The following is a 26,189-nucleotide window of genomic DNA, read 5'->3' as shown; positions in this document are numbered from 1 at the left end:
TTTTAAATTTTGGCAAAATACAAATTATCACTATGCCAATTTCTAGTTTTAAAAAAGCTACTGAGATTATGATTGGGATTGCATTGACTATATAAATCAATTTGGGATCCATTGACATCTTAACAACACCAATGGGTGTGGTTTCACCCATAAGCATGGTTTCTGTCTCTACGTTTTAGGTCTTATTTAATTTCTCTCAGCAATATTTTGCAGTTTTCAGCCTTGCCCATCTTTTGTTAATGTTATTCCTATGCAGTTATAGGGCTTATTTTTACATAACAGCAGACATTTTTAATAGTATCAGAAAGCATAAATTATACTTGAAAAGATGTGTATTCTGCAACTGGAGGGTATAGTGTTCTATACAAACAATAAGGTCTAGATGATTGATCATTGTATGAGTTTGCTAGGGCTACCATAACAAAGTACCAAAGACTGGGCGGCTTAAGCGACAGAAATTTATTTTCTCACAATTTCAGAGGCAAGAAATCTGAGATCAAGGTGTCAGTAGTGTTGGTTTCACTCTGGGGCCTCTCTCCTTGGCTGTAGACAACCGCCTTCTCGCTGTATCCTCACGTGGTCTTTCCTCTGTGTGTGTCTGTCCTACTCTCCTCTTTTTATGAGGTCACCAGCACATTGGACTAGGGCCCATTTTAACGGCCTCATTTGAACTTAATTACCTCTTTAAAGATCCTAACTTAAATCCCTAAATTTATGCTTTTTACTTGATTTAGGGAATTTTCAGCCATTACATTGTCAATATTATTTTTTTCTGTACCATTCTCTCATTCTTGCTTTTTGGGGTACCATTTACCCATATGCAAGAATGCTTTATACTATCCCACATATCACAGAGTCTATTTTCTAAATCTCTTTTCTCTTTGTTTTTCAGATAGAAAAAGTTCTGATTATCATTCCTCAAGTTCCCCAGCCGTGCCCACTACCATCTCCATTCTGGTTGTTAAGCCCATCCAGAGAATTTTTCATTACACATGCCGTACTTTTTCAGGTCTGGACTTTCCATCTGTGTTTTGTTTTTGTTTTCAGTTTCCCTTTCTTTGCTCAGATTCCCCCATTTGTTCATTCATTTTGGTTATATTTTCTTTTTAGACATTTGGACATATTTGTAATAGTTGCTTTAAGGTCCTTACCTGCTAATTCCAATATCTAGATGATCTCAGTGCTGGTTTCAATTGACTTCCTTTTCTTCAGACTAGAGAGAAGTTACGTCTTTCCTATGTCTTTGTAATTCTAGTGTTTCTATTGTATACTGAACATTGTGGATGACATGTTACGGAGACTCTGGATTCTATTATCAAACTCTGCAGTGTTGATTTTTTTATCTACAGGCAGTTAACTTTGCTGGATTCAGACTCCAGACTCTGCTTCTCCTGAAATGAGAGGTAGCTGAAATCTCCATTCCGTTCTTTCAGCTTTTCAGTTGTTACTTGCCACCGGGCTCCTTTGACTCTCCCCTTGCACATATACAGCTCAGGAGTGACCCAAGGATTTTTGTTAATTTATATTTTAAAATAATGTAAGACACACAGAGGTGTTCAAAAATAGTACAAAGAGCTCCCAGCATCAGCAAAACCAAGAAATTAACATTGGTGGAATACTATTAACGAAGCTATCGATTTTATATTGATCTCACCAGATTTCCCACTAATGTCCTTTTTAATTTTTAAAATATTTTTTTCCAGTTTTACTAAGATATATTTGACATACAACATGTGTATGTTTAAGGGGTACAACATAATAATGTCTTTTTTCTGATCCAGGAGCCAATTCAGAATGTTACGTCGCATTACTTGTTACGTCGCATTACTTGTTACGTTTCTTTAGTCTGCACCAATTTGTGATAGTTCCTCAATTTTTCCTTGACCTTCATCACCTTGACCGTGTTGAAGAAGACTGGTCAGTTATTTTGTAGAATGTCCTTCAATGTGGTGTTTCCTGTCGTTTTATCATGATTAGATCTAGCTTATGCATTTTAGCAAGAATACTGCAGAGGTGATATGCTCTCCTCAGTGGGTACATGATGTCACTATATCTTATAACTGATGATGGTAACTTGATCACTTGTGTAAGGTGTTATCTGCTGGATTTCTCATTGTAAAGTTATCGTTTTTATCTGTGTAACTAATAAATAATTTGGAGTACATATGTTTTAAACTATGCACCTGTAGTTTTTCTTCCAATACTTTCACCCACTAACTTCAGTATCCATCAGTGGACCTTGCCTGCCAACAGTTACTACCATGGTGTTCTCGTGGTGGTTTTCTATTCCCATCCTTACTTCTCCATTTATTTATTATAATTCTTCTGTTAGGAAGGGCCATTCTTTCTCTACCATTTATTAAGTCATTTATTTATATCAGTGTGGGTTCACGGATATTTAGTTTATCCTATGGGTTATAATCCAACACTGTTGCTAAATATAGATTTTGCTCAAGTTGTTCCAGATTTGGCTATCATGATCGTTTTCGGGTTGGTTCTGTACCATAGCCAAGGATATGATCAATGTTTACACACAGATTTGAGGGTTTACTCTTCTGTGACCCTGTACTTTCCAGGACTCCCCTCCTCCCACTTTCTGTAATTTTTTTTTTTTTACATCTTTATTGGAGTATAATTGCTTTACAATGGTGTGTTAGTTTCTGCTTTATAACAAAGTGAATCAGTTATACATATACATATGTTCCCATATCTCTTCCCTCTTGCATCTCCCTCCCTCCCACCCTCCCTATCCCACCCCTCTAGGCGGTCACAAAGCACCGAGCTGATCTCCCTGTGCTATGCGGCTGCTTCCCACTAGCTATCTATTTTACATTTGGTAGTGTATATATGTCCATGCCTCTCTCTCGCTTTGTCACAGCTCACCACTTTCCAATTACTCAGTCTGTTGCCCCAAGCTCTGTCCTCTGACTCCTCGAGCCAATGAAACTTTTGTTTTCTGTTTGAGTTCAAGCTATTCCATGCTATGAGGAATGAGGAAACATACAAGCAGAGAAACTGCTGTATAAATACAAACGTCACCCAGTGCCGTTCCCTTTTTCAAGAGTTGGCTTCCCTTCAGTTTCTGCCTGCTTTCAGTCACTCTCCAGTGCCTCCAAAGAGTTGCTTTATCATATCTCATCCAGATTTTATAATTGTTATCTGTGGGCTGGTTAGTGTGATACGCACCATTCCACAATTATTGAAAACTATTTGATTGGTTTTTAATTTCATAATTTCCTACTTCAAGAACCTGAATTAGCTGACAGCTGTTACATCATTCTTTGCAGCTTTAAGGTTTCTGGTTGTTAGGAATAAGTTTTGTTTATCTCATGGAAAGCTTTTAGTATGATTGACGCTATCAGCAAATACTGATATTATAGTTATTGTGTAAAGCATGGTCTTTGTCTTCAGAAACTTTAAAAAGCAGTTAAGCAAGTAAGGGCATGTACGGAAGTGAATTTTAAAATGTGGTAGGTCCTTACCAGAGTATTTAAGCGTTTGACACTAACAAAAGTTGGTGAAGATGTGGAGCAACTGGAAATCTCATATTTTATCAGTTACCTTTTTCTGTGTAACAAATCACCCTGAAATTAAAGGCTTAAAAGAACAACCATTCACTTATGGTTACCAAAAGGGAAAGGGGTGGGAGGAGGGGGATAAATTAGAAGTTTGGGATTAACAGATACACACTATCTATATAAAATAGATAAACTCCAAGGACCTACTGTATAGTACAGGGAACTATATTCAATATCTTGTAATAACCTATAATGGAAAAGAACCTGAAAGATATATGTATTTTTTTATATACAGTTTTATATATATATATATATATGTATAACTGAATCACTTTTCTGTACACCTGAAACTACACAACATTGTAAATTAACTATACGTCAATAAAAAATTAAAAACAAACAAACAAAAAAGAACAACCGGGACTTCCCTGGTGGCTCAGTGGTTGGGAATCCGCCTGCCACTGCGGAGGACACGGGTTCGAGCCCTGGTCCGGGAGGATCCCACATGCCGTGGAGCGACTGGGCCCGTGTGCCACAACTACTGAGCCTGCGCTCTAGAGCCCGCGAGCCACAGCTACTGAGTCCGCGCGCCTAGAGCCCGTGCTCTGCAACGGGAGAAGACACCACAAGGAGTGGCCCGTGCACCGCGACAAAGTGGCCCCCGCTCGCCGCAACCGGAGAAAGCCCGCGAGCAACAACGAAGACCCAATGCAGCCAAAAATAAATTAATCAAAAAAAAAAAAAAGAGCAACCATTCAACTAGCTCAAACTCTCATGATTCTATTGATCGTCCATCTAAGTCAGGCTCAGCTGGGTGTTCTTTGGATTTCGGCTGTGCTCACCCAGGGGTCTGCAGTCAGCGGCTGGTCAGCTGGAGTGCTCCAGCCCTAGGCATTAGCTGGCTGTTGACTGGGCAACACGTCGCTGATCACCCAACAGGCTGGCTTCTGCTTATTCACAGAGTAACTGGGCAGGGGTCCGGGACAGTGGGCACATGGCCTTAAGGCCTAATATGTTGGCCTGAAACTTATAAAACTTAATCGTCCTATTTATTAGTCAAAGCCAAAACAAGTCACAAAATCAAAAAATGGAGAAATGTGCTTCATTTTTTGATGTGAAGAGAATATACAGTCACTGGGTGTATAAGGAAGAGGATTGTAGGCATTTTTGCAATACTCCATATATATACCTGTGAGCGTGTAAACTGGTATTGACACTTTTGAAAACTGTTTAGCTATACCTAGTAAAGCTATCCCCATCAATTCCACTCCTGATATATACCTGATATATAAATTAGTACTTATGTCCACCACATATGTGAAAAAGAATGTTCGGGGCCTTCCCTGGTGGTGAAGTGGATAAGACTCCATGCTCCCAATGCAGGGGGCCCAGGTTCGATCCCTGGTCAGGGTACTAGATCCCATGTGCAGGCTGCAACTAAGAGTTCCATTGCCACAAGCAAGGAGACTGCATGCCGCAACTAAGGAGCCGGTGAGCTTCAACTAAGGAGCCCACCTCCTGCAACTAAGACCCGGTGCAATCAAATAAAATAAATAAATAAAATATTTTTTTAGAAAAGGAATGTTCATAGCCCATTTATTCATAATAGCCAAAAAAGCGAAAAGAACTCAAATGTTCATCAAGAGGAGAATGGATAAATAAATTACAGAATATTCGTACAATGGAATACCACAGAGGAAAAAAAAGAACATGGTGAATAAAAGAAGTGAGACACAAAAGAGTACATGTTGTAGTGCATGATTAGACTTATATGAGGTTTGAAATGAAGCAAAACTAATCTGTGATGATAGAAATCAGAATAGCAGTTTCCTTGGTGTGTATGAAGAGTGGAGGCTGGTCATCACCAGGGAGGATCCTGAGGGAACCTGCTGGGGCACTGGAAACGTTCTGTATCTTGATCTAGAGGATGCTCACGTGTGTGTATGTTTCTGTGTGTATAATAGTCCTCAAGATTTATACATAAGGTGTTTGCATTTAATTATACATCAATTTTAAAATAGTCTTTTAAAGGGTGGTAGTGATGCCAAATACATGTGATTAGCGTTGAGGGGAGGAAAGTCACTGGGGCCCGGCAGGATCAGAGAAGTTGTCTTGGGCCGTGGGGAACTTGCACTTGAAGGAACCGAATAGGAGGAAGATCCAGGGATTGGCCGAGAAAGGGGCAAGCGCTCCCTCTTGACTCAGCTATTCTCACACTCTGCATCAGTCCACCTGCCAATTTTGCAAATCCCCTTGACTCCAACCTTCCAACCTCCTCAGTTTAAAATGAGAAAAGAAAAAATTATAGTGACTTGGACAGGTACGTGTTAAATTGCTTAAAAGTGTAAAAACATGTACGACCCCAATTAAGGTAGAGCTGGTAGCATAACTGTTTGTTTCAACACGTCCTTAAAAGTCAGATATCCTCTTATTTACAAAGCAGAAATAGAGACACAGACATAGAGAACAAACGTATGGATACCAAAGGGGAAAGGTGGGGGTGGGATGAATTGGGAGATTAGGAGTGACATATATACACTATTGATACTATGTATAAAATAGATCACTGGACTTCCCTGGTGGCACAGTGGTTAAGAATCCGCCTGCCAATGCAGGGCACACGGGTTCGAGCCCTGGTCCGGGAAGATCCCACATGCCACGGAGCGGCTAGGCCCGTGAGCCACAACTACTGAGCCTGCGCTCTAGAGCCCGCAAGCCATGACTACTGAGCCCACGTGCTGCAACTACTGAAGCCCGCGTGCCTAGAGCCCGTGCTCCGCAACAAGAGAAGCCACCGCAATGAGAAGCCCGCGTGCTGCAACAAAGACCCAATGCAGCCATAAATAAATAAACAAACAAACAAATAAATAAATTTACCCAAAAAAATTACTAATGAGAACCTACTGTATAGCACAGGGAACTCTACTCAGTGTTCTGTGGTGGCCTAAATGAGAATGAAATCCAAAGAAGAGGGGATATATGTACACATACAACTGATTCACTTTGCTGTACAGTAGAAACTAGCACAATATTGTAAAGTAACTATACTGCAATAAAAAAGTAATTTAAAAAAAAAGTCAGAGATCCTTTATCTTTATCTTTTTATCAACAGGATCTCACTCAGCCTTGAAATTGAACCGCTCTTTGGTCACATTTCTTTGCTGCTAATAGCCTAGGTCACCTCATTTGACCTTCAATTCCCAGCGGAGAAGGAGTCCCTGTCTCTTCTCCCTCCCTGCATCCATGCCTGTGCCTTAAGAGCGTGATGTTCTTTGTCAATTGCTTTTTGTAAGTCACGTCCATGAAGACTGCCTAGTGCCAAGAGGCGCTCAGCACACTGGGAGTTGGGAGACTCAGGTTCTTATCTAGACTCAATCACTAATTGGCTGGGTAAGCCTGAACATGTCACTTAACTTTCTGGAAAATACTATGTGTGTGTGTGTGTGTGTGTGTGTGTGTGCGCATGTGTGTGTGTGTGTGTGTGTGTGTGTGTGCACGCGCGTGCACATGGGTGCGTGCTGGTGGTTGATGATGGTAACCTGAGGTTGGGAAACTTTTTACCAGAGGTTCTCCTTAAAGGACAGGCAGAGAGCTGGAGACCGTGACTAGTTAAGGCAAGAAATAGAAGGAGTTCGTCTGTATCCAAGGTTGGTGTTGTACACAGAAAGAGATGGATGGATTATGAGAGAGGGGGGTGAGAGTAGAGATGAAGAGGAGATGGACTCGATGGAGGATGAGCAATGAGAAAAGAAGCATGGTGGGGTGGGAGGAAAGGCCACATTCGCTGGCAGGTGACAACAGCTTATATTTACGGGCGCCTCCTACCGACAAGGCTGCTGTAAGTCCCATGCCTGGCTGTGCCCATTCATACTTCCCAGCCCCGGCCCCCCCGCCGCCGCCCCCTGCCCGGGAGACACATGCTGTGGTCATGCCCATTTCACGGATGAGGAAAGCCAGCTGCAGAGAGGTTAAGTCACTCGTCCAGGGCCACACTGCTGGGAAGAGCTAGAGCTAGGATGCAAAGTGGGCAGCCTGGCTCCAGAATCCATGCTTGTGTCCCCTACACTCTACTGTCCCTGTAACCAAGGACTCCCAGGAGGCACGTGCACAGCCGTGCACAGCAGCAGCTGGACGTACGTGCACAAGGACGTGCACGCTGTACGGAGTGTCTTTTCAAGTGGATCTTTCATCTCCTCACTTTGGAAACGCAGGAGCTCACTTCTCCCTTTCTAATCGACTGAACCACCAAGGTTCAGTTCAGGAGGAGGGGTCCCCGTGGAACGCTGCAGGCCCCCCAGGTGGGCCTGAAGTTATCCGGGTTCACTGTCTACACCATTAGTGCCCAGCTTTCCTCTGGCAGTGTAGACCTGAATCAAGAAGACTGGAAAGTTCATACATTGGAGGGCAAGTCCCCATCATTCTGTGCATTTGGATTTTGTAACTAATTCTAGGGATCCTCTCACATTTAGAGCTTCTCATTCCCAGTACTTGGAATGAGAGGAAGAATGTTCCTCTTGACTGCATCTGTGCTCCTAGAAAAGTGAGTGTACAACTTGAAGTCAGGCCCTGACCAGCAGAATCCTTGTCCCATGTGTCGTCAGCAGAGGGCTGGTGAACCCTATTCACCCTGGGGCCCTATTTCCCAAGAGCACAGTCCATGTGGGATCTTGACACAAAAAACAGCCTGTCTGAACAGAGGCAACTGACTGATTGCTTCTCGGGGGCTCAGATGAAAGCTGGGAAGTGTGCTCAATTGGAGAGGAGTGTTCTTTTGGTTTAATTAATTGCTGACGTGGACACGAGAGGTTGCAAGTTCAGGGTTGACATCACTCAGGCCCTCGGATAAGGAATCTAAGCCAGTGATTTGCTGGTTGCTTAATAGCACCAAGCACGGCCTTAATGCAAGTCAAGGGCACTGACAGGCTTTTGATTTGCTGATTAACTTTTTAGATACTTAAGGTAGAAAGTGACTGTCCTTTCCAATCGTAGACCACATCTTGCCTTTCAAGGGGCCCTGGGGGATCTGTTTTCCTGTCCTGACGCTGAGGGCCAACCTGGAACTGCACTGGGACTGCAGGCTCCAGCCTTGTAGCTCTGTTTGTCTTGGAGTTCCGTCAAGCAGGGCAGGATGGAACGCTCTACTTGAACACTGAAGATGTCAGGCCCACCCCTCTGACCTTCCTCTGAGCCCAACGGCTCTGATAAGTGGGCAGGCCTTGAGCCTGGAGACCCACAGACACACTTGGATGATTTTACAGAAAACCTCCTGGTAGAGCTCTGAGCAGCTCCGCAGGGGCCACCTGCCAGCGCTGCAGGCATGGCCAACCGGACCAATGCCTCTACCGCATACGACAGCTACGAATACTACCTGGACTACTTGGACCTCATTCCCGTGGATGAGAAGAAGCTGAAGGCCAGCAAACGTGAGTCCCGAACTGGGAAAGCTGGCCAGGCAGAGGGTGGGGGTGAGTCCCGAACTAGGAAAACTGGCCAGGCAGAGGCTGGGGGTGAGTCCCGAACTGGGAAAGCTGGCCAGGCAGAGGCTGGGGGTGAGTCCCGAACTGGGAAAACTGGCCAGGCAGAGACTGGGGGTGAGTCCCGAACTGGGAAAGCTGGCCGGGCAGAGGCTGGGGTTTGGCCCAAATGACTTTTCTCCATTCACTTAAGAACTACAGCAGATGCCACCGGGAAGCCAGAACATGACTTGAGCTCGTGGATATAAGGGAATGGCGGGGGGTGGCGGGTGTACCTGTTATCTTCTGTAATAAGTTTGGAACTAACCTCCTGAGAAGCTAAGACACTTTGGGAGCAGAATCTACTGGTAAGATAGATTTCTTGATAGAGTTAGATTTGTCTGGGGTTCCAATAAGCTAGATGAGTTTCTTCAAATTGCAGATTTCACGTTCTCTGTTGTCTCTATACAGATGTGGGAGAGAGTTACTGTGTCCACTCCTAAGATGTGTGACTTACTAATTCTTATTAAAATACCCACCAGTGCTTCATCTTCACAGTCTCAGGAAGGACAACCAGACAAGTAAACATCCTTTTCCTCCTTGCCCCAGCCCAGCCTTTATCTCTTGCGTAACTTGGTACTTTGTCAGCGATCTCCTCTGATTATTCCAGCTAGTCAGTCAAGATAATGAGTTGACTGAGTGAATGAACATGAAAAACAAAACAAAACAAAAACAAAGTCTCAGTTTCAGTAGCCCATCCTCTCTGCCTATTCTGAAGTCCCTTGGGTTCCTTGGGATTTCACTACCATCACACACTATGTCCTTCAAAAAATGAACACAGTCCTCCGAAGGAACCGGATGCTTCTCGTATGAAAAGAAAGATAGTCTGTTACACACCAGCTCGAAACTGAAATTCACTCGGGTGGTATCATTTAATAAAAGGAGGCAGATCCCTGGCAGGGCCCTTGGGGGAAGTCCTATAGAATGTCTGGTTAGGAAGTGTTCCTGTTTCCTGTTTCATTTACAACTTGCAGAAGCTGAGGACTTCTGTTTCATGTTTGCTGAGGACTTCCTGTATCCCTGGCACTGTAGCAAAACATTTGGGGGGAAAATGATTTGGCGTGTGTTTTCTGATACAAGGTATATAATCATGACATTAAAATGCAGATTTTTTTTCACCTACGACTCACAATAAGGAAGACATATAGTAATAGGGAGAAAGTGGCAGATTTGAAATCAAAGCCCACATAAGTATATTATCAAAAGTTCAGAACTTCGGGATACCTATTGATCTGGACAACATGTAGATCTGCATTCAGGAAAGACTTTTTAAAATTAACACGAATTAAATAAAATTCTGGCTCCGCTTCAGACACTCCTGTCCTTTCGTATGCCAGACACCCCTCTCAGCCACCACCTGGGCTCCAAAGAGTCTCCCAGCTGCTTTGGGTGGGAGGACCGTTTGCAACTCTAGAATCTTAGAACACATGATCTCAGTCCTCTGCCCTTCCCCCCTTACCCACAAACAACTTCCATTTCTGACGAAAACGGCTGGTGTTCTCTAAATTGTGTATGAGGTTTGAGATGTTCTTTCTTGCACATTTGAACTAGAGCTGGAAGTTTACAACCTGGGGAGCTAGAAATGAGATCAAATAAGAAATTCCTCTTCAAACTCCCAAACCCAGTAAAGATTATCTCAGTGAGGAATCTCACCAGAGAGACAAGTCACCGCCTTGCCACCCCCCAGACAAGCTAGATGTTGGGGGCTTTTGACTCCTACAGGGGGAAGCCAGTTGCTGGGTCATCTCTCCCATGAAGAGTAAACATCGATTGGTATTTTCATAGCAAGGATTCAAGTTATGCATCTTAGGGGACTGACAAAATAACTCTCCCATATCTGCGTACAGACAATAGGAAACATGATATCTACAATTTGAAGAAACTCACCCAGCTTATTGGAACCCCAAACAAATTAATTAAACTCTATCAAGAAATCCATCTTAAGGAAATTCCCTGGCGGTCCAGTGGTTAGGACTCGGTGCTTTCACTGCCGAGGGCGCCAGGTTCGATCCCTGGTCGGGGAACTAAGATCCCACAAGCCATGTGGTGGTGTGGCCAAAAATTAATTAACTAATTAAAAAAATAAAATAAGAAAAATTTTAAATCTCATTTATTTTTTTAAAAATCCATCTTAACAGAATATTCTGTCTCAAAAGTATCCTAATGTCTTAGAATGTTAACTCCAGATTTATTACAATGGATATCAGATACCATCTTATACCCAACCCCTAGATATCAGGAATCTTTGACACCCACAGGGAGAGGTGCTCCTTCTGGGATCCTTTATTCCTGTTTGCAGGTGGATTCCCAACCACTGTGCCACCAGGGAAGCCCTGACCACATTTTTAAAATATATTTTTTAAAGGTTGATATGCTCCTCAGTAAATGACTTCACTCTACCAGTCAGAAAAAAATCAGTGTTAACGTTTTGGTGCCTAGCCAGTTAGGGTGGTTCTGTGTCCGTATCCTCATGTGCACACAGGCACATACACACGTGCATGCCTGGACATACACACACACCTGTACACCCACATACAATTGCACTCCTACTTTGTGTGCTGTTTTGTAATGACTCCTGCCTGGAGCTGCTGAGGGGAAACTGAGAACTCCCTTGGGTGCCCTCTCTCCTCCCTGGGCCTGTCTGTAACTGTATGAGGCTGGGTCCAGTGGGTGGGAAAGTGGACATCCTGTCCTATGGTTGCTCAGCAGAGCTCAGGTGGGGAGGACAGGCCACTGAGCTTGTGGGAAGTTGTGTTATCAGCTGGTGACAATGACTCCATTTTCTGGTCCCTTTGGAAAACATCAACCTACAAGCTTATCTCCTTCTGCCCCCTGGTTTCAGTCTCTCTCCATCTTCACTTCCATCTCCTCAATCTCTTCTTTCTCTTGCTGCCATACTGAGGGCAACCAACCTTCTAGGTTTGCCCAGGACTGTCCCATGGATGCATATTGAGAAACCCAGGCACATCGGATGGTCACCTTAATTCTCCTCTCCTTCCTCAAGCCCCACAAACATAGGAACAGGGCTGCCACTAACCCCCATGGTAGAGAAAAATTAGAAAACAGCCTCCTCCTTTGGGCACACAGCTAATCACAACCCATTCAGGTGGGGTCCCTTGAGCAGTGTGCAGCCTGTGTAACTGTTCACGGCGTCCCTGCATAGGAGGGACTCCAGGCTCAACCATGTGCCCTTTGCTCATTTCCCTGCCCCTGCCCTCCCCAATAGGTCTAAGCCCCCTTTTCCTCCTGGTAGTCCCTCTGAAATTAGGAACTGTCAATTTTGTTTTCAATCTTTTCAAAGACATCTACTTCCGCACCAGAAACACCCCATACCTTTTCCCACCTTCTGGCCATTGCTCATGATTAATTCAACAATCAAAATTCTGTACTATCCATTACACGTCAGACAGTTGCACTGGGAGCTGGAGGTATAAAAGCAAATGGACTAAATCCATGTCCTCGATTTTTTTTTAACAACTTTTTTTTTTTTTTTTCCGGTACGCAGGCCTCTCACTGTTGTGGCCTCTCCCGTTGCGGAGCATAGGCTCCGGACGCACAGGCTCAGCGGCCATGGCTCACGGGCCCAGCCGCTCCGTGGCATGTGGGATCTTCCCGGACCGGGGCACGAACCCGTGTCCCCTGCGTCGGCAGGCGGACTCTCAACCACTGCACCACCAGGGAAGCCCAACAACTATTTTATTTTATTACCATGTTGATCTATTTTGTGATGATGTATTTCCAAGTAGGTTACAGACCTCATGACACTCCTCCACCAAATTTAGGAAACTATTAAAAGTTAGGGCATCACAGTACATCTAAACTCTTCAACAATTATTTCTTAGTATCATCTAATCTCCGGTCTATATTCAAATGTTCCCAGTTCCCCCCAAATGTGCATGAGAGCTATTTTGTCCACTCCATGCTGATGAGCTGCGTCTGGTCCCTGGAGTCTCTCTTAGTCTAGACCAGACCCTTTTTGTAGATGACACTGGCTTGAGGAAGAGATCAAGCAGGTTACTCTGTTGATCCTCAACTGTCCCGTCAAGTGGGAGATACTGATCAGTAATAAACGTTTATTCAGTTAATGGTGTTAGGCTGGAGATTTGCAAAAGTTGCCCACAGAGCACAGGGAAGGACACCCCTGGGGAGAAGTAAGAGGTGAAGGAAGGCTTCTCAGGGAAGATGTGGCAAAGCTGAGTCCAAAAAATCGATTAGAATTTGCCTGCTACTCAGGGGGCTGGCGCAGGGTAGAGAACAGTTACACTCCTGTAGGTAAAAGATGTGTTTCCGGGACGGTGTTTTGGGAAGGGTGACAAAGGATGAGCTCCGGATCCCCGGGGCCCAGGTTCTTGCAGGCCAGCCTTGGAGGATCCCTGTAAACTGCAGGGAGTCATTTAAAATTGTAAGCAGGGAAGAGACAAGGGCCGATTTGCTTGCTAAGAAAATGGCTCTGGTGAACATATAAATGTGAGGGTCAGTAGGGTAGTGGTGACACGTGGGCAGGAAACAGCCATGTGCTGGGGCTGGAAGCATAAAGTTGAAAAGATCCCTACCCTTAGGAGTTCACAGTATAGGAGGGAGCGGCCGCATAAATGAACGAATGAGCATGCTCTGGTGTTACAGCCATGGGAATAGAAGTATGTGAGGCTCAGAGAGGCCAAGCGACTTACTTAATGTCACACAGCTGACTAGTCACAGAGCCACGACCTAAATTCCAGCTCTGATGCCTCAGGACTCTTCCCAGGACACTTTTCATGATCAGGGGGCAGATTCTCACCAGGATGTCAGATCCAGCAGAGCAGGAACCTTTGTCCACCTCTCTCTCTCTCTCTCTCTCTCTTTTTCTCCCCCACGAGCTCCTAAATAGTGCCTAGCACACAGTAGGCACACAATAGCTGTTTGCTGAATGAATGAATAAACTAATGTGAAGTAGGCTGCTCTTGCACACATTATTAATTTTTATGATGAATATTTGCACCAATTATCAATTTATTGCCTCTCAGCTCTGAATGCGCCCTTCAAAATAGGCTCTGTGATCAACGATGGAATTTTCTTTAAAGTGAGCACGTGTTAGGCTTTCTCAGGAGAGGGCTCTGGAGGGCACCGCTGGAGCACCGGGGCTGGGGGTTCAGCAGTGAGGGCGTGGGGACGTCTGGGGGAACTAGCCCCAGTCCCTGGCCCAGAACACCGTCTCCCTGAGATCTTGCAGCCTCCGTGTGGCAATAACCTCTCTGCAGCCATGTAGGCAAAGAAACCAAAGCCCCCGGGCAACCTGTGGTCGGTGGGGGAGGTGCCACAACTCCTCCATCTTCCTCTCTTCCCCCTCAACACCCCCACCCACCCACCAGGCCTCCAGAGGGCTCTCCATGGTTTGTCTAGCAGCTCCAGGCAAACTCAGGCCTGGATGAATGACCCAACCCCTCTGCCATCCAGTGGCCAAACCACATCTCCTCCAGGGAGGTCTGAACCCCTTCCAAGTTTGTCCTTCCTGGGTGTTATAGGCTGAATTGTGTCCCCCGGCCCCCCACCAAATTCTTACGTTGAGGTTCTAACTCCCAGTACCCCAGAAGGTGACAGTATTTGGAGATAAGACCTTTACAGAGGTGATTAAGTTAAAATGAGGTCATTAGGCTGGGCCGTAATCCAGAGCGACTGGTGTCCTTGTAAGAAGAGATTAGAACACAGACACACACAGGGGGATGACCATGAGAGGACCCAGTGAAAGACAGGCCAAGGAGAGAGGCCCCAGAAGAAACCGACCCTGCTGACACTTTGGTCTTGGACCTCCAACCTCCGGAACTGTGAGAAAATTAATGTCTGTAGTTTAAGTTACCCCAGACATGGTACTTCGTTACAGCAGCCTGTATTAGTCCTTTCAGTCTGCTATAACAAAGTACTATAGACTGGGTGGATTATAAACAAAATAAATTTATTTCCCACAGATCTGCAGGCTGGGAAGTATGCAACAGACACATAGGGAATGCCCTGGGTTGTCCCCATGGACTCGAGGGCAGGGCACCCTCTCCTACAAGATGAGGGTCTTGGGGGACTCCTAATACTATCTACTGTCTCTAAAGAAAATTCCTCAGAGCTAAGCATCACCAAGTCAGATTTTAAGTAGTCAAGCCCTGTCTTGGTCTCCTTGGGCTGCTATAACAAAATATCACAGGCTGGGTGGCTTAAATAACAGATATTTATTTCTCACAGTTCTGGAGGCTGGAAGTCCAAGATCAATGTGGCAGTAGATTCTCTGTCTGGTGAGCACTTGCTTCCTGGCTTGTAGATGGCCACCTTCTCTTTGTCTGCTCACAAGGCCTTTCCTTGGTGCAAATGGTGAAAGAGTGTACGTGTGTCTCTTTCTCTTCTTATGAGGTCACTAATCCTAATGAGGGCTCCACCCTCATGACCTCATCTAACCCTAATTACCTCTCAAAGGCCCCACGTCCAAAAATCATCGCACTGGGGATTAGGGCTTCCACATATGAATGGTGGGTAGGAGACACAAACATTCAGTCTATAGTGGCACCTTTGTCTTGGCCATCAGCTGAAGCAGACAGAGAGAATTCACTATGCACATCCTGTCTCCTAGATATATTTCAAATCAGATCTGGCTGTGTATGCTATTTTGTACCCTGCTCTTACTGACCTCACAGTATTTTCTTTTCCCATGTTGTTAAATATTCTTTCACAAAAATTTTGCAAATAGCTGCATGGTGTTCTAGAAATATGTATCTTTGAGCATATAGAATGTTTCCAGAATTTTGCTCTTATAAGCAGTGGCCTTGGGGAGAGAACTTCTTCCACTGTTGTGTGTTAAGTAAAGATGTCTCGCCTACTTCTGTCCTTAGTATTTGAATTCAAAAAAGTTCACTAAAAAAGAAAAAGCCTAAAAAATGCAAAAGCAGCAATGTCCCTCATCCAATCTCTGTGCTCCCGTTATCACTGTGTCACTTTTGTTTTCTGTGATGATCAGCAAAAGGAAGCATTGGGCAGTCTCAGGGATGCTCTGTTACTTGGCTTCGAAGGTACAGTAAGGTAAGCGTGAGTCCAGGTGAGGGTGCAGAGGTCAACCACAGCAAGCAGGTGACCTCCTTTACTGACAAATGTGACTTTCTCTCCCTGCCAGTTCCTCTGGGCTGGATCGCCAACCCAGTCAAACAAATCAGAAGGCATCATATCTCAGGTCTGCGCATCAAAGACAGAAAGATGCTGGGAATGCTTTGGGCAAAGAGGCAAAGCTCTCGCTCAGATCGTCTCACTAGAAGGTCACCTAGGGCAGCTGGTAGACCTGGTGAAGTCCAGGCTGGGTTCAACTCCTGTGTCAAGTAGAGAAGACAAAAATAGAAGACAAAATCCCCGAGCTCATGTGTTAACCTAACAAGCAGGAGGGATTTTAAGATTTTTGTGTTCATGCCCAGACAGTGCAATTTATTCCATCATGGTTGGGCAGATAATTGGAAACGTCTAGGGATTTAGATATACTTTTATGAGCATTGAGTGCTGACTTGAAGGCTGTGGGTTGCCCTTTCCCAGGATGGCTTAAAATCTGGTGTGATTCTGTTACAGGGACGTCACAAGGATTGTTACCCTTGTGATTTTTCAGACGTGGCTTCTGTTTCACGGAAAGGTTAAGAATCTTCCCAACACTGTCAGAAAGGTGGAAAATGCAAATCTGTTTCCTGAGACCCTGCCTGAACAGACTGATGACACGTTTGATCTTCTATTTGTTCCCTTTTCAGCGGCTAAGCTTAGGAGAAAAAAACAGTCCCATATTCCAGTCTTATAGCAACCATACAGATTATTTTAATACCATGAGTCTCCAGATACTACTCAAGTACTCCCTTGCAGGGAGGAGTGGGATGAGTTGATTTTCCTTGGGTAGTGTCTGGCTTTACGGCTGTATTATTTACCTCTCAGGTCAATATGTCTTCTTCCTTTAATTAGAGGTTAGGAAGAATTCGTCATGGCCCATATTGACTTCTGCTGATGCACTGCTTCTGGCAGCTTCAATAATAAGGCAGTCTGGTAAGCTGGGATGAAGTGAGAGAGTGGCATGGACATATAGACATCACCAAATGTAAAATAGGTAGCTAGTGGGAAGCAGCCTCATAGCAGAGGGAGATCAGCTCGGAGCTTTGTGACCACCTAGAGGGGTGGGATAGGGAGGGTGGGAGGGAGACGCAAGAGGGAGGAGATATGGGGATATATGAATATGTATAGCTGATTCACTTTGTTATACAGCAGAAACTAACACACCATTGTAAAGCAATTATACTCCAATAAAGGTGTTAAAAAGTAAATAATAATAAGGCAGTCTATTCATCTGCTTCTCTGACAGCTAGGAGAGGAAAAACACACCACTAACCAATCTCTTCTGAACACAATGCATAGACTTCAGGGTAAAGATTGAACAAAGGACCTCTATATAACTCTTCTCTTTTGGTCGGAGGGATGAAGTTCAGGTTACAACTTTAATTATGATGTTTAAGTCTTCAGCAAATGGTCAGTTCCATGGACGTGACGTAAGCAGTGAAAGTGATTTTTAAACAAAGATATGAGTATGTTTACCTTGGAACAAATTTCCCATCTAGCTAGCCCCATGTGGAGCTGCCAAACTTGAATGAGTCTGTCATTGCTCAAAAACTGCTTGGAACTCTTACTTTGGAAATGACTTTGGTGGCCATGACACATTCTATGAAATGTCCACAGAGATAAATTATGTATGTCTTTGGAGAGTGGATTTGCTTCTGAGAAATAGTTAAGAATCACCCAGAAACCAATCAGGTGAATGGACTTAAGCTGATTGATACCAGCTGGGTGTCAAAAATAAAATATCTCATAAAGTAGCAAATTGGTGTGTGTGTGTGTATGTGTCCTTCAAGGTAATTGCAAAAGAAGAATTTATAAATGTTTGATCATCGTATGTATTTTAGGAAAATTTAGATGACTGTGGAAGAGAGCAGATGATTATTTTGAAGGTCCGCATTCATTTGGATTTGTCAGTTTTGATATGTTCATTTAAAAAGTCAATTTTTTTACAGATTCAATAGAGAAAATTGGTTAAATTAACAGAGTTCCAGATAAAACAGATGTTGATTTCTCTTTCATGTACAAGTTTGAAGGATGGGATGGTATGTCAGCTCCATGAAATCTTCAAAAAGTAGCTTTGTTCTAGCTCATATCTCTGCCATCCCTGCCATCCAAGCCTGGCTCTAGCCATCACATCCATGTTCTGGGCAACAAAATGGAGTAAGGGCATAAGAAGGGACATGGGTTTTAGAAATCCAGCCATCTCTGCAGAAGGACTCCTAGAACCGGCTTGTAACAGCTCCACTCACATCTCATTGGCCAGAACCTTGTCTCATGACCCTACTAACTGAAAGGGAGGCTGGGAAATGTAGTCTTCATGCCAGGAAGCCATGTGACCTGCTAAAGGAGGGGTTCTATTACTATGGAAGCATGTGAAAGCAAACATTAGGATTGACAGCCAGCAGTCTATGCTACAATTACCTTCACTCATAGCTTACATTTTAGTGAACTTGAAGGATACTGTGATATTACTTGCCACAAAGCCCTCGTAACTGAAATAATATTAGTTCTATTTATACATTGGTTCACGACCATTAAACAACGAATTGTGCCATGTACATTGCATATACATATTATTTTATTTAATTTGCCTAACAGCCAAAAAACACATACTATTATCCCCATTTAACAGATAAGGAGTTTATCTGTTAATAAATTTAGAGATGTAAAAAAGATTGCCTGAGATCCAACAGCTAGGAAATGACCAAGTCAGAATTTGTTAGCCTCCAGAGCCTAGGCCCTTAACCCCATCATTATTCCCCAAGAAGGGAAAAACCTTGGGGTTAATTTTATTCTAGGGCCTTGGAGAAGAGGGAAGGGAAGGGGAGTTTTCCGTGGCTGGACCAGTTTCATTGTCAAGCCAGCCTGGTGCTCCTTGTTGTAAAGACAAGCCCATGGATGTTTAAACATTTCCAACACTGGGGAATGACAGCTCTCACCCTTGGTACAAAACGTTCTCTCAAGCACTTAGGCTGAACCTTCAGGAAGAAGAGGAAAAAACCCTATTTTCTTGGTTGTGTTTTTCAACAGAACACGATGAAACAGAATGTAGTACAGGAAACAGCTAGTGGCTACTGTTCGCCTTTTGGTCTGGCGAAATGAAAATTTCACTTCTCTGAAGACGCTGTGTTCTGGGAGCGGTAACATCTCATTTCCTGCTCAGCGTCTGGAGATAATGACCAAGGGCTGGGACAGACAGCGTGAGCCTGGGGGAGGGGAGCCTGGGAGAGGGAGGGGGCGTCTCAACTGCTCAGCTTTGGGGGCTGTTTTCTTAGAGGCTCTGACGGAACTTACGTAGGTGCCAAAGACCTCAAATCCTGCATTACTTTTATGAAAGTAAAAGAGCGTTAGCGTCTGCAGAAATCTGAAACTTCCTCATACAATAAAAATCCCAAACCATATTTTCTGAAAACATACATACTCTTATACTTTGAGGGTTCTACAGTAAATTGGGATCTTTGGGACAGAGTTGAACCGAAGCAGGTATTGTGGAGTAATACACAGTGAGCAGGCAAGGAACACTAAGAAAGTCAGAGGCTTCTTTTTTTTTTTTTGCGGTACGCGGGCCTCTCACCGCTGTGGCCTCTCCCGTTGCGGAGCATAGGCTCCGGACGCGCAGGCTCAGCGGCCATGGCTCACGGGCCCAGCCGCTCCGCGGCACGTGGGATCTTCCCGGACCGGGGCACGAACCTGTGTGCCCTGCATCGGCAGGCGGACTCTCAACCACTGCGCCACCAGGGAAGCCCCAGAGGCTTCTTTTGGTTGACGTATACACACTACTGTATATGAAATAGATAACTAATAAGAACCTACCGTACAGCAGGAAACTCTACTCAATACTCTGTAATGGCCTATGTGGGAAAAGAATCTAAAAAAAAGAGTGGATATATGTATACGTATAACTGATTCACTTTGTTGTATACCTGAAACTAACACAACATGGTAAATCAACTATACTCCAATAAAAATTAAAAAAAAAAAGTCCTTAAGCTTAAGACAGATGGCAACAACCTCATTTCCTGTTTCCCAGGAGCCCATACGGCCCCTACAGCAGTCTGTTGCTCTAGGGCACCCCCATCGGTTTCTCAGGTCAGGGACAGAAAGCAGAGAGGATGTGAGAGTCAGCCTGGGGGGCTCTGCTGTCCTTGCAAAGCTTTGCTGCCCTTGTCGTCTCTTCAGTGCGAGTGCCAAGTTGCTGATGCATTACTAGGTGGTGGAGGTCCATGATTCTTTTTGCAAATACTGCATCTGTTCCTTATTACCTGTTTTTGACACTTTTAAGACCTAAAATCGACTCTTTCAAAGTCTCAGTTTCTCCCTCTACCTGTCTTGGATCATAGAGGGCAGTGGTAACGATCTTTACTAAATTACTATTATTTACCCCACAAATGACTCATTGATCTCTAATCCTCCATTCAGTTATTTGCTCATTTGTTCACCCATTTATAAACATCTTTTCATTTGAATCCATCACAAAAACATCTTTTGTTTGAACAGAACCCAACAGAAGGCAGGGCACGGCTGGCACAGGCAGTGCAGCAGGAGTGCCGAGGATGCTGGGGGAGAGATGCAGCATCCTGAAGGGGGTCAGCGATTTCTGGTGGGCAGGTTGGCCCCCTCTGAATCCTTAACAGCCCCCAGCAAAGCCTGGCTCCTGTACGTGCTTAATACATGCCTGTTGATTACTATCCTTCAGTGGCTTCCTTTGGTCACACATGTAGGTGCCTAGCATATCCTGGTCTGGGGCATCTTGTCCTGGGGGCATGAGTGTGTCTGGGAGAAGATACTTGCAGACACTAATTATGAGCCTGGTCCTCTGTGCCCAGAGCCAAACACAACCCCCAGGAGAAACTATACCCCTGCAGTTCCCTAGCAACTTGCCGAAAGTTCCAGACCCAGAGTCTCAGAGAAAGGAACCTCCTGACCTGCCAGGATCTACCCAGGGCCCAGAAGAGGCTAAGCATCTTTCCCGTTTTCCCCGCGTCCTTTCACCTCCGGCCACAGATACAGCCGGAGTAGTGGCTGCAATAGTGCTTTTTCCTCCTGCCACTGCCCCGCAGCTGGGCCTGTCCCTAGGAAAGAAAGGGACCGGCTCTTTCCACCTCTAGCAGGCTGGCCGTGGCAGGCCTCGGGTGACAACTCCACAGCGGGAAGGGCCTGGCCCTTCCTGCGGCAGGCTGGCACAGTTGCCTAGCGCACATCTTTTTTTCTAAGTCTCTGATCTTGGGGTCTTTGAAGCTGTCCCTAACCAGGCTGGTAGGGGTTGCAGCCCTCACAGGGGAGGGGAGGCCGTCTTGCCACGAGAAGTTGCTCACAGCTCTTTCTTCTCCCTCCCGAGAGGAAGGGAGGAGGGGAAATCCATTCTCTGATCATCAGTAGCAGCTGAAAAAGCAAACCCATGAGGTGTCACCCAACTTCATTTACTGTTTTTTCCCCTCAATAAGCCCCCTAAACTCACCCAGAGGTCCGTGGCCCTGGGAAAAACGCCAGGTCCCTGCTGCTGCCCGTTTCCTTCCCAAGGTTATCATTAATGGAAAAATCTGCCCCCGTACTTCCACCCCCCATCACAGCCGAGAAGACTTAGCCCCAGAGCCCCATCCCCACAGCACATGGGGACCCTCGCTTCCCAGCCGTGGGCCCTGTGACATCACACTGACGTGGAGACACGTGTCTGCCTCCCACAGATTCGATCGTCATCGCCTTCTGGGTGAGCCTGGCAGCTTTCGTGGTCTTCCTGTTCCTGCTGCTTCTGTCCATGTCCTGGCCAGCCTCCCCGCAGACGAGGAAAGTAAGGACAGGCGGAGGTATGTGGTAAGTGGCCACGTGAGGGGCTAAATAGGGGGTACCCGTATGTCCCCGGTGGAATATTATTTGGCCATAAAAAGGAATAAAGCCCTGATTCATGCCACAACGTGGATGACCCCTGGAAACACTGTGCTACGTGAAAGAGGTGAGGCACTGAAGACCACACGTGGTGTGATTCCCTGGATGTGAAATGTCTAGAAGAGGCAAACCCACAGACAGGAAGCAGATTAGCGGTTGCCCAGGGCTGGGAGAAGGCAGAGTAAGTGGGGCTGACTGCTAAGGGGCACAGGGTTTCTCTGGGGCACGAGGTAACTATTCCAACATAGATTGTGGTGATGGTCGCACAACTCAGGGAACGTATTAAAGACCATTGAATTATAAACTTTAAACGGGTGAACTTTGTGGTGTGTAGACCATAACTCAGTTAGGCTGTTGCAGACCATGAAGCGGAAGTTAAACTGGAGGCACAATCCATGCGTTCCAAGTAGCAACTAGAGCCGAGCTCGTTGTATGTTAATTCTCCTGTGCTACGCAATTGGCCTCCCGCATCCAACTTTCCCTTCCAGCTGAATCCGCCCAACACAGCCACCGCCATCCCAAGGACAATGCTTACAAGGGGCCCTATACCCCCTCTCTCCCTGCCACAGCTCATGGGACCAGGGGTGGGCAAGCAACCCGGAGAGGGCTGGTCCAGGGCTGGCCACTGCCCCTAGAAACATATGGCCTGGCGGGGGAGCTGGGGCCACGAGGCACTGAGGGGGCCAGAGGAAGATGGTGGCTGGGTACCATGATGGACCAAGAACTCCTGGGATGTGGGAACCGTGAGTCAGCACAGGCAGCTGGGAGCAGGGAGAGGTGGGCAGAGCTGCTCTGAGAGGAGGGGAAGAGGAGCCTCCAAGCCCCTGAAAGAATCAGAGGGCAGCCCCCCTGCCTGATGGGGTCCCCCTGCCAGTTCCCCGAGGGCCTGCGGATCTGCGGATTCACAGACCTGCCTGGGGGGCCTCTGTCTCTCCTACCCCCTCGTCCACCCGCCCTGTCCATAGTGTCTCATGCACCGGGTCTACACACACCAGGTCATGCTGGTTCCCTTGGTCACATGTGGGAGGCGGGGACCAGCTTTCGAGCAATGAAGAAATCCATTCTTTCAGTTTTCAGAACTCACGTTGAAGCTAAGCAGATTTTTACCCCCAAGAGATCCCCGAGGGACAAACTAATGAAATTGACTTTCTTTTCTACTCTTCTGCGGTGACTTGGAGCAAGCCCTGTGCTAGGGACAGTTTGCGAGGATACTCAGCTACCTCCCAGCGGAAGGTTCCCCAGCCTGGTGGGCACGGGGGTTTTGCGCATCTTCTGGGCTACAGTTTTACCACAGGGCAAAATAATGACGCTCTTTGTCCTGACTGGCCGCATGGCTTACTACAGAAAATGCTCTCCAGGAACTTTGTGACAAGGAATGCTCAGGACTGCCAAATAGATCCTTAGTTAGATTTAGGAAAGAGAATGCTGAGCTGCTTCCCAAAGAGTCGTTCTTTCCATGATGGAAAAAAAAAAAAAAAGATTGTGCTAGCATCATTTGAGTCATCTGGAAGGAGGGCTTAGCTCCCTCGTGCTCCCTTCCTGGCCTTCTTCATTCACGTTCCAATTATAACCACATCTGAACTAGTTCTCTAGCTTAGACAGCTATCGGTACATGGCCTCATCTCATCCTGATACCCACAAGGCAGTTATCATCCCACTTCACTAATGAAACTAAAGGCAGGCGGGATGTGTCCTGTGCCCCCAGCACCTCGAGTGCAGGAGGGTCCATCAAGGGAGGATGGATTTCTGGCTCAGATACAAGTTGGCATGAGGTACGGACACGAGATGAGCTACACTCAAACACGTGGATGGACGGAAGGTCAACCTCCCCCCCTCCCATCCCCCCACCCCTGCCTCCACCAGCTGTGAATCTGTGACATGAGGTCAGAGGGAAAGCCCCAAGGTCAGGGTCACCATCGAGCACTTCCTCTTCTCTTCCATTTCTCCACTGTGGTAGCCTTGGTGAGCCAGGCTGAGCCCGCCCCCCCAAGCCCTGGGCCTCCTTCCCCGGCAGAGGGGCTCTCGCCCTGTGACTCTCCCCTGCAGGCTTTGGCCAGGCAGGAGGGTGCAGCAGGGAGTCCCCTCCCCAACCCGGGGAAGGACAGTTCTCTGGGCAGCTTGGACGCTTCCTTCCCTCTGCTCTGTCCGCAGGAACAATGCCCAGCACCACCCAACGTGCCCCTGGAGTCTCGGCCTCAACCTCCCCTTCTGTGTCTGGAAGCAACCCCAGCACCACGGGGCCCCCCAGGGGACCCCGCTGCCTCTACCGAGCTCGGTCGAGGAACCAGGTGGCAGAGCGTCGGGCCCCGTCCAGCAGCTGCAGCAGGAGAGTCCCTCCACCTCGGCCCCCTTCCACCCCCCAGGGCCACCCTGCTCTCCTCTGGGAACTGGCCCTCGATGGGGACCCGCACGGCACCAGCTGATGTCAGGAACTTCAAGCCCAGTGAGCCTCCCCTGCAGACAGAATCTCTCGACGGTAGAACCAACAACCCAATCCAGGGCCATTGCTGAGTGAGCCGGGGAACTCAAACCAACCTGGACACACACGTGCCCTCTGAAAGCCTGGTTACAGGTAGCACGATGTGCAACTAGGTCAAGAATGACTGTACAAGGGGGCGCATGTATGCATTTACCCAAGGCTGGCAACAGCCCATCTGGCCGAGGGAGGAGGCCCCAAATATTGCTCATTTCCTTTAGTGCACTTAACCTGCCTATTTACTGCTCATGCTGCTTTGGGAAGGATAGAAAAGTAAAATATGTATGAATTAAGATTAAAAAATATTCACTGATCTCTACCATGTCACTTCATAGTTTCCGCTATTACTTTGCAGTGTTTTTTTTTTATCAACTCTGAGTTCGCTGGCTGATCTACACCTTCTTTAGGACGCCCAGGGAGTGCCTGCCAGGTCCCCCTCCATCCCCCACGGACACCCACTGTCACTAAGATGGGGCAGTGTGTGCCCGGCCAGACTCGCTGACTGTGATCAGGGGACCTGAGCCACACCTCTGACCTCCCCAGGGCCTTTCACAGACAGAGCCCAGGGCGGCGTCCCCCCGGACAGGGCAGTCGGGCGCAGCAGGCAAGGCTTAAGCCCGAGTGGCAGGAGGATCCTGTGCTGTGTGACTTCGTGTGACGTCTGATCTGAGACCCCCGATGGACCTAGTTCTCTAGTGCCCGACAGCCTGCCCCTGGCAGGGTGCCAGCACCATACCACAAAGCCCATACACCTCACCGCACCCCATCCCAGGTGACTGAAAAATAATCCTGTAAGGTGAGGGCCAGGCCTGGCCTCGCCAGCCCGGGGGACAGCGGGTTAGAAGGGAAGATGGGGGAAGGGAGACTGATGGGCTCCAGAGATGCAGAAAGAGGGCAGAAAGGACCACATGGGCTTTCTAGCTTGAATCTAAACGTAGGATTCTGGCTTCACGACATTCTAAGAATACTGTTGTGGGTGTTTTGCAGGCGAGGGAATAGGGGAGGTAAATGCTCCTTGTCTTCTAGACGATGAGCCCCACTGTGGGAAGGGGATAGATGCACAGAAGCGTTACTCTTGTCTTGGTAAAAATCTTAAGTCATTAAAAAAACCAGAAAAGGGCTCCCCTGGTGGCGCAGTGGTTGAGAGTCCGCCTGCCGATGCAGGGGACACGGGTTCGTGCCCCGGTCCGGGAGGATCCCACATGCCGCGGAGCGGCTGGGCCCGTGAGCCATGGCCGCTGAGCCTGCGTGTCCGGAGCCTGTGCTCCGCAACGGGAGAGGCCACAACAGAGAGAGGCCCGCGTACCGCAAAAAAAAAAAACAAACCTGAAAAGAGTCTAAACAACACTGGAAGGAGACAAAAGTGTAAATGTTTAAGCTGAAACCAAGCCATTGCCAGTGCAATAAACATCGTATGGGCAAATAAGCAGCCACCTCCCAGGTGGCAGACAGGGAATGCGTGTGCTGACGTGGCACGAGGGCCCAGCAGACCCCTGGGCACCTACCTGGGTGTGCAGGAGGGTACATGCAGAGCTTTAAGTGATCAGGACCAAATTTTATCTGGGAAACGCATGAAACTTCATAGTCAACGTTCGTCAGCTACAATATCAATTAATGTAGGAATCTTACAAGTCAAATCCTGACCTCTGAAATGCAGGTCTCTGTAGAATAAAAAGAGCCTGTGATCACATCAATTAAACAAAACACAAA

General features: G+C 46.6%; 1 protein-coding gene across 1 annotated transcript; it reads left to right on the top strand.

Moving 5' to 3' along the window:
- The first annotated feature begins 8,784 nt into the window (after positions 1–8,784).
- On the top strand, positions 8,785–24,789 carry MRAP (melanocortin 2 receptor accessory protein). The gene is given in 5 exon segments (XM_027101313.1): positions 8,785–8,941; positions 21,805–21,928; positions 24,155–24,257; positions 24,259–24,354; positions 24,356–24,789. Coding segments are annotated over 5 exon segments (588 nt in total). The 5' UTR covers positions 8,785–8,835; the 3' UTR covers positions 24,515–24,789.
- The last annotated feature ends 1,400 nt before the right edge of the window (positions 24,790–26,189 follow it).

Source organism: Aethalodelphis obliquidens, unplaced genomic scaffold (assembly GCF_003676395.1).
Source record: "Aethalodelphis obliquidens isolate GAN/ISIS:26980383/991018 unplaced genomic scaffold, ASM367639v1 scaffold1, whole genome shotgun sequence".
NCBI lineage: Eukaryota > Metazoa > Chordata > Mammalia > Artiodactyla > Delphinidae > Aethalodelphis > Aethalodelphis obliquidens.
This window is presented reverse-complemented; position numbering and strand designations above follow the sequence as displayed.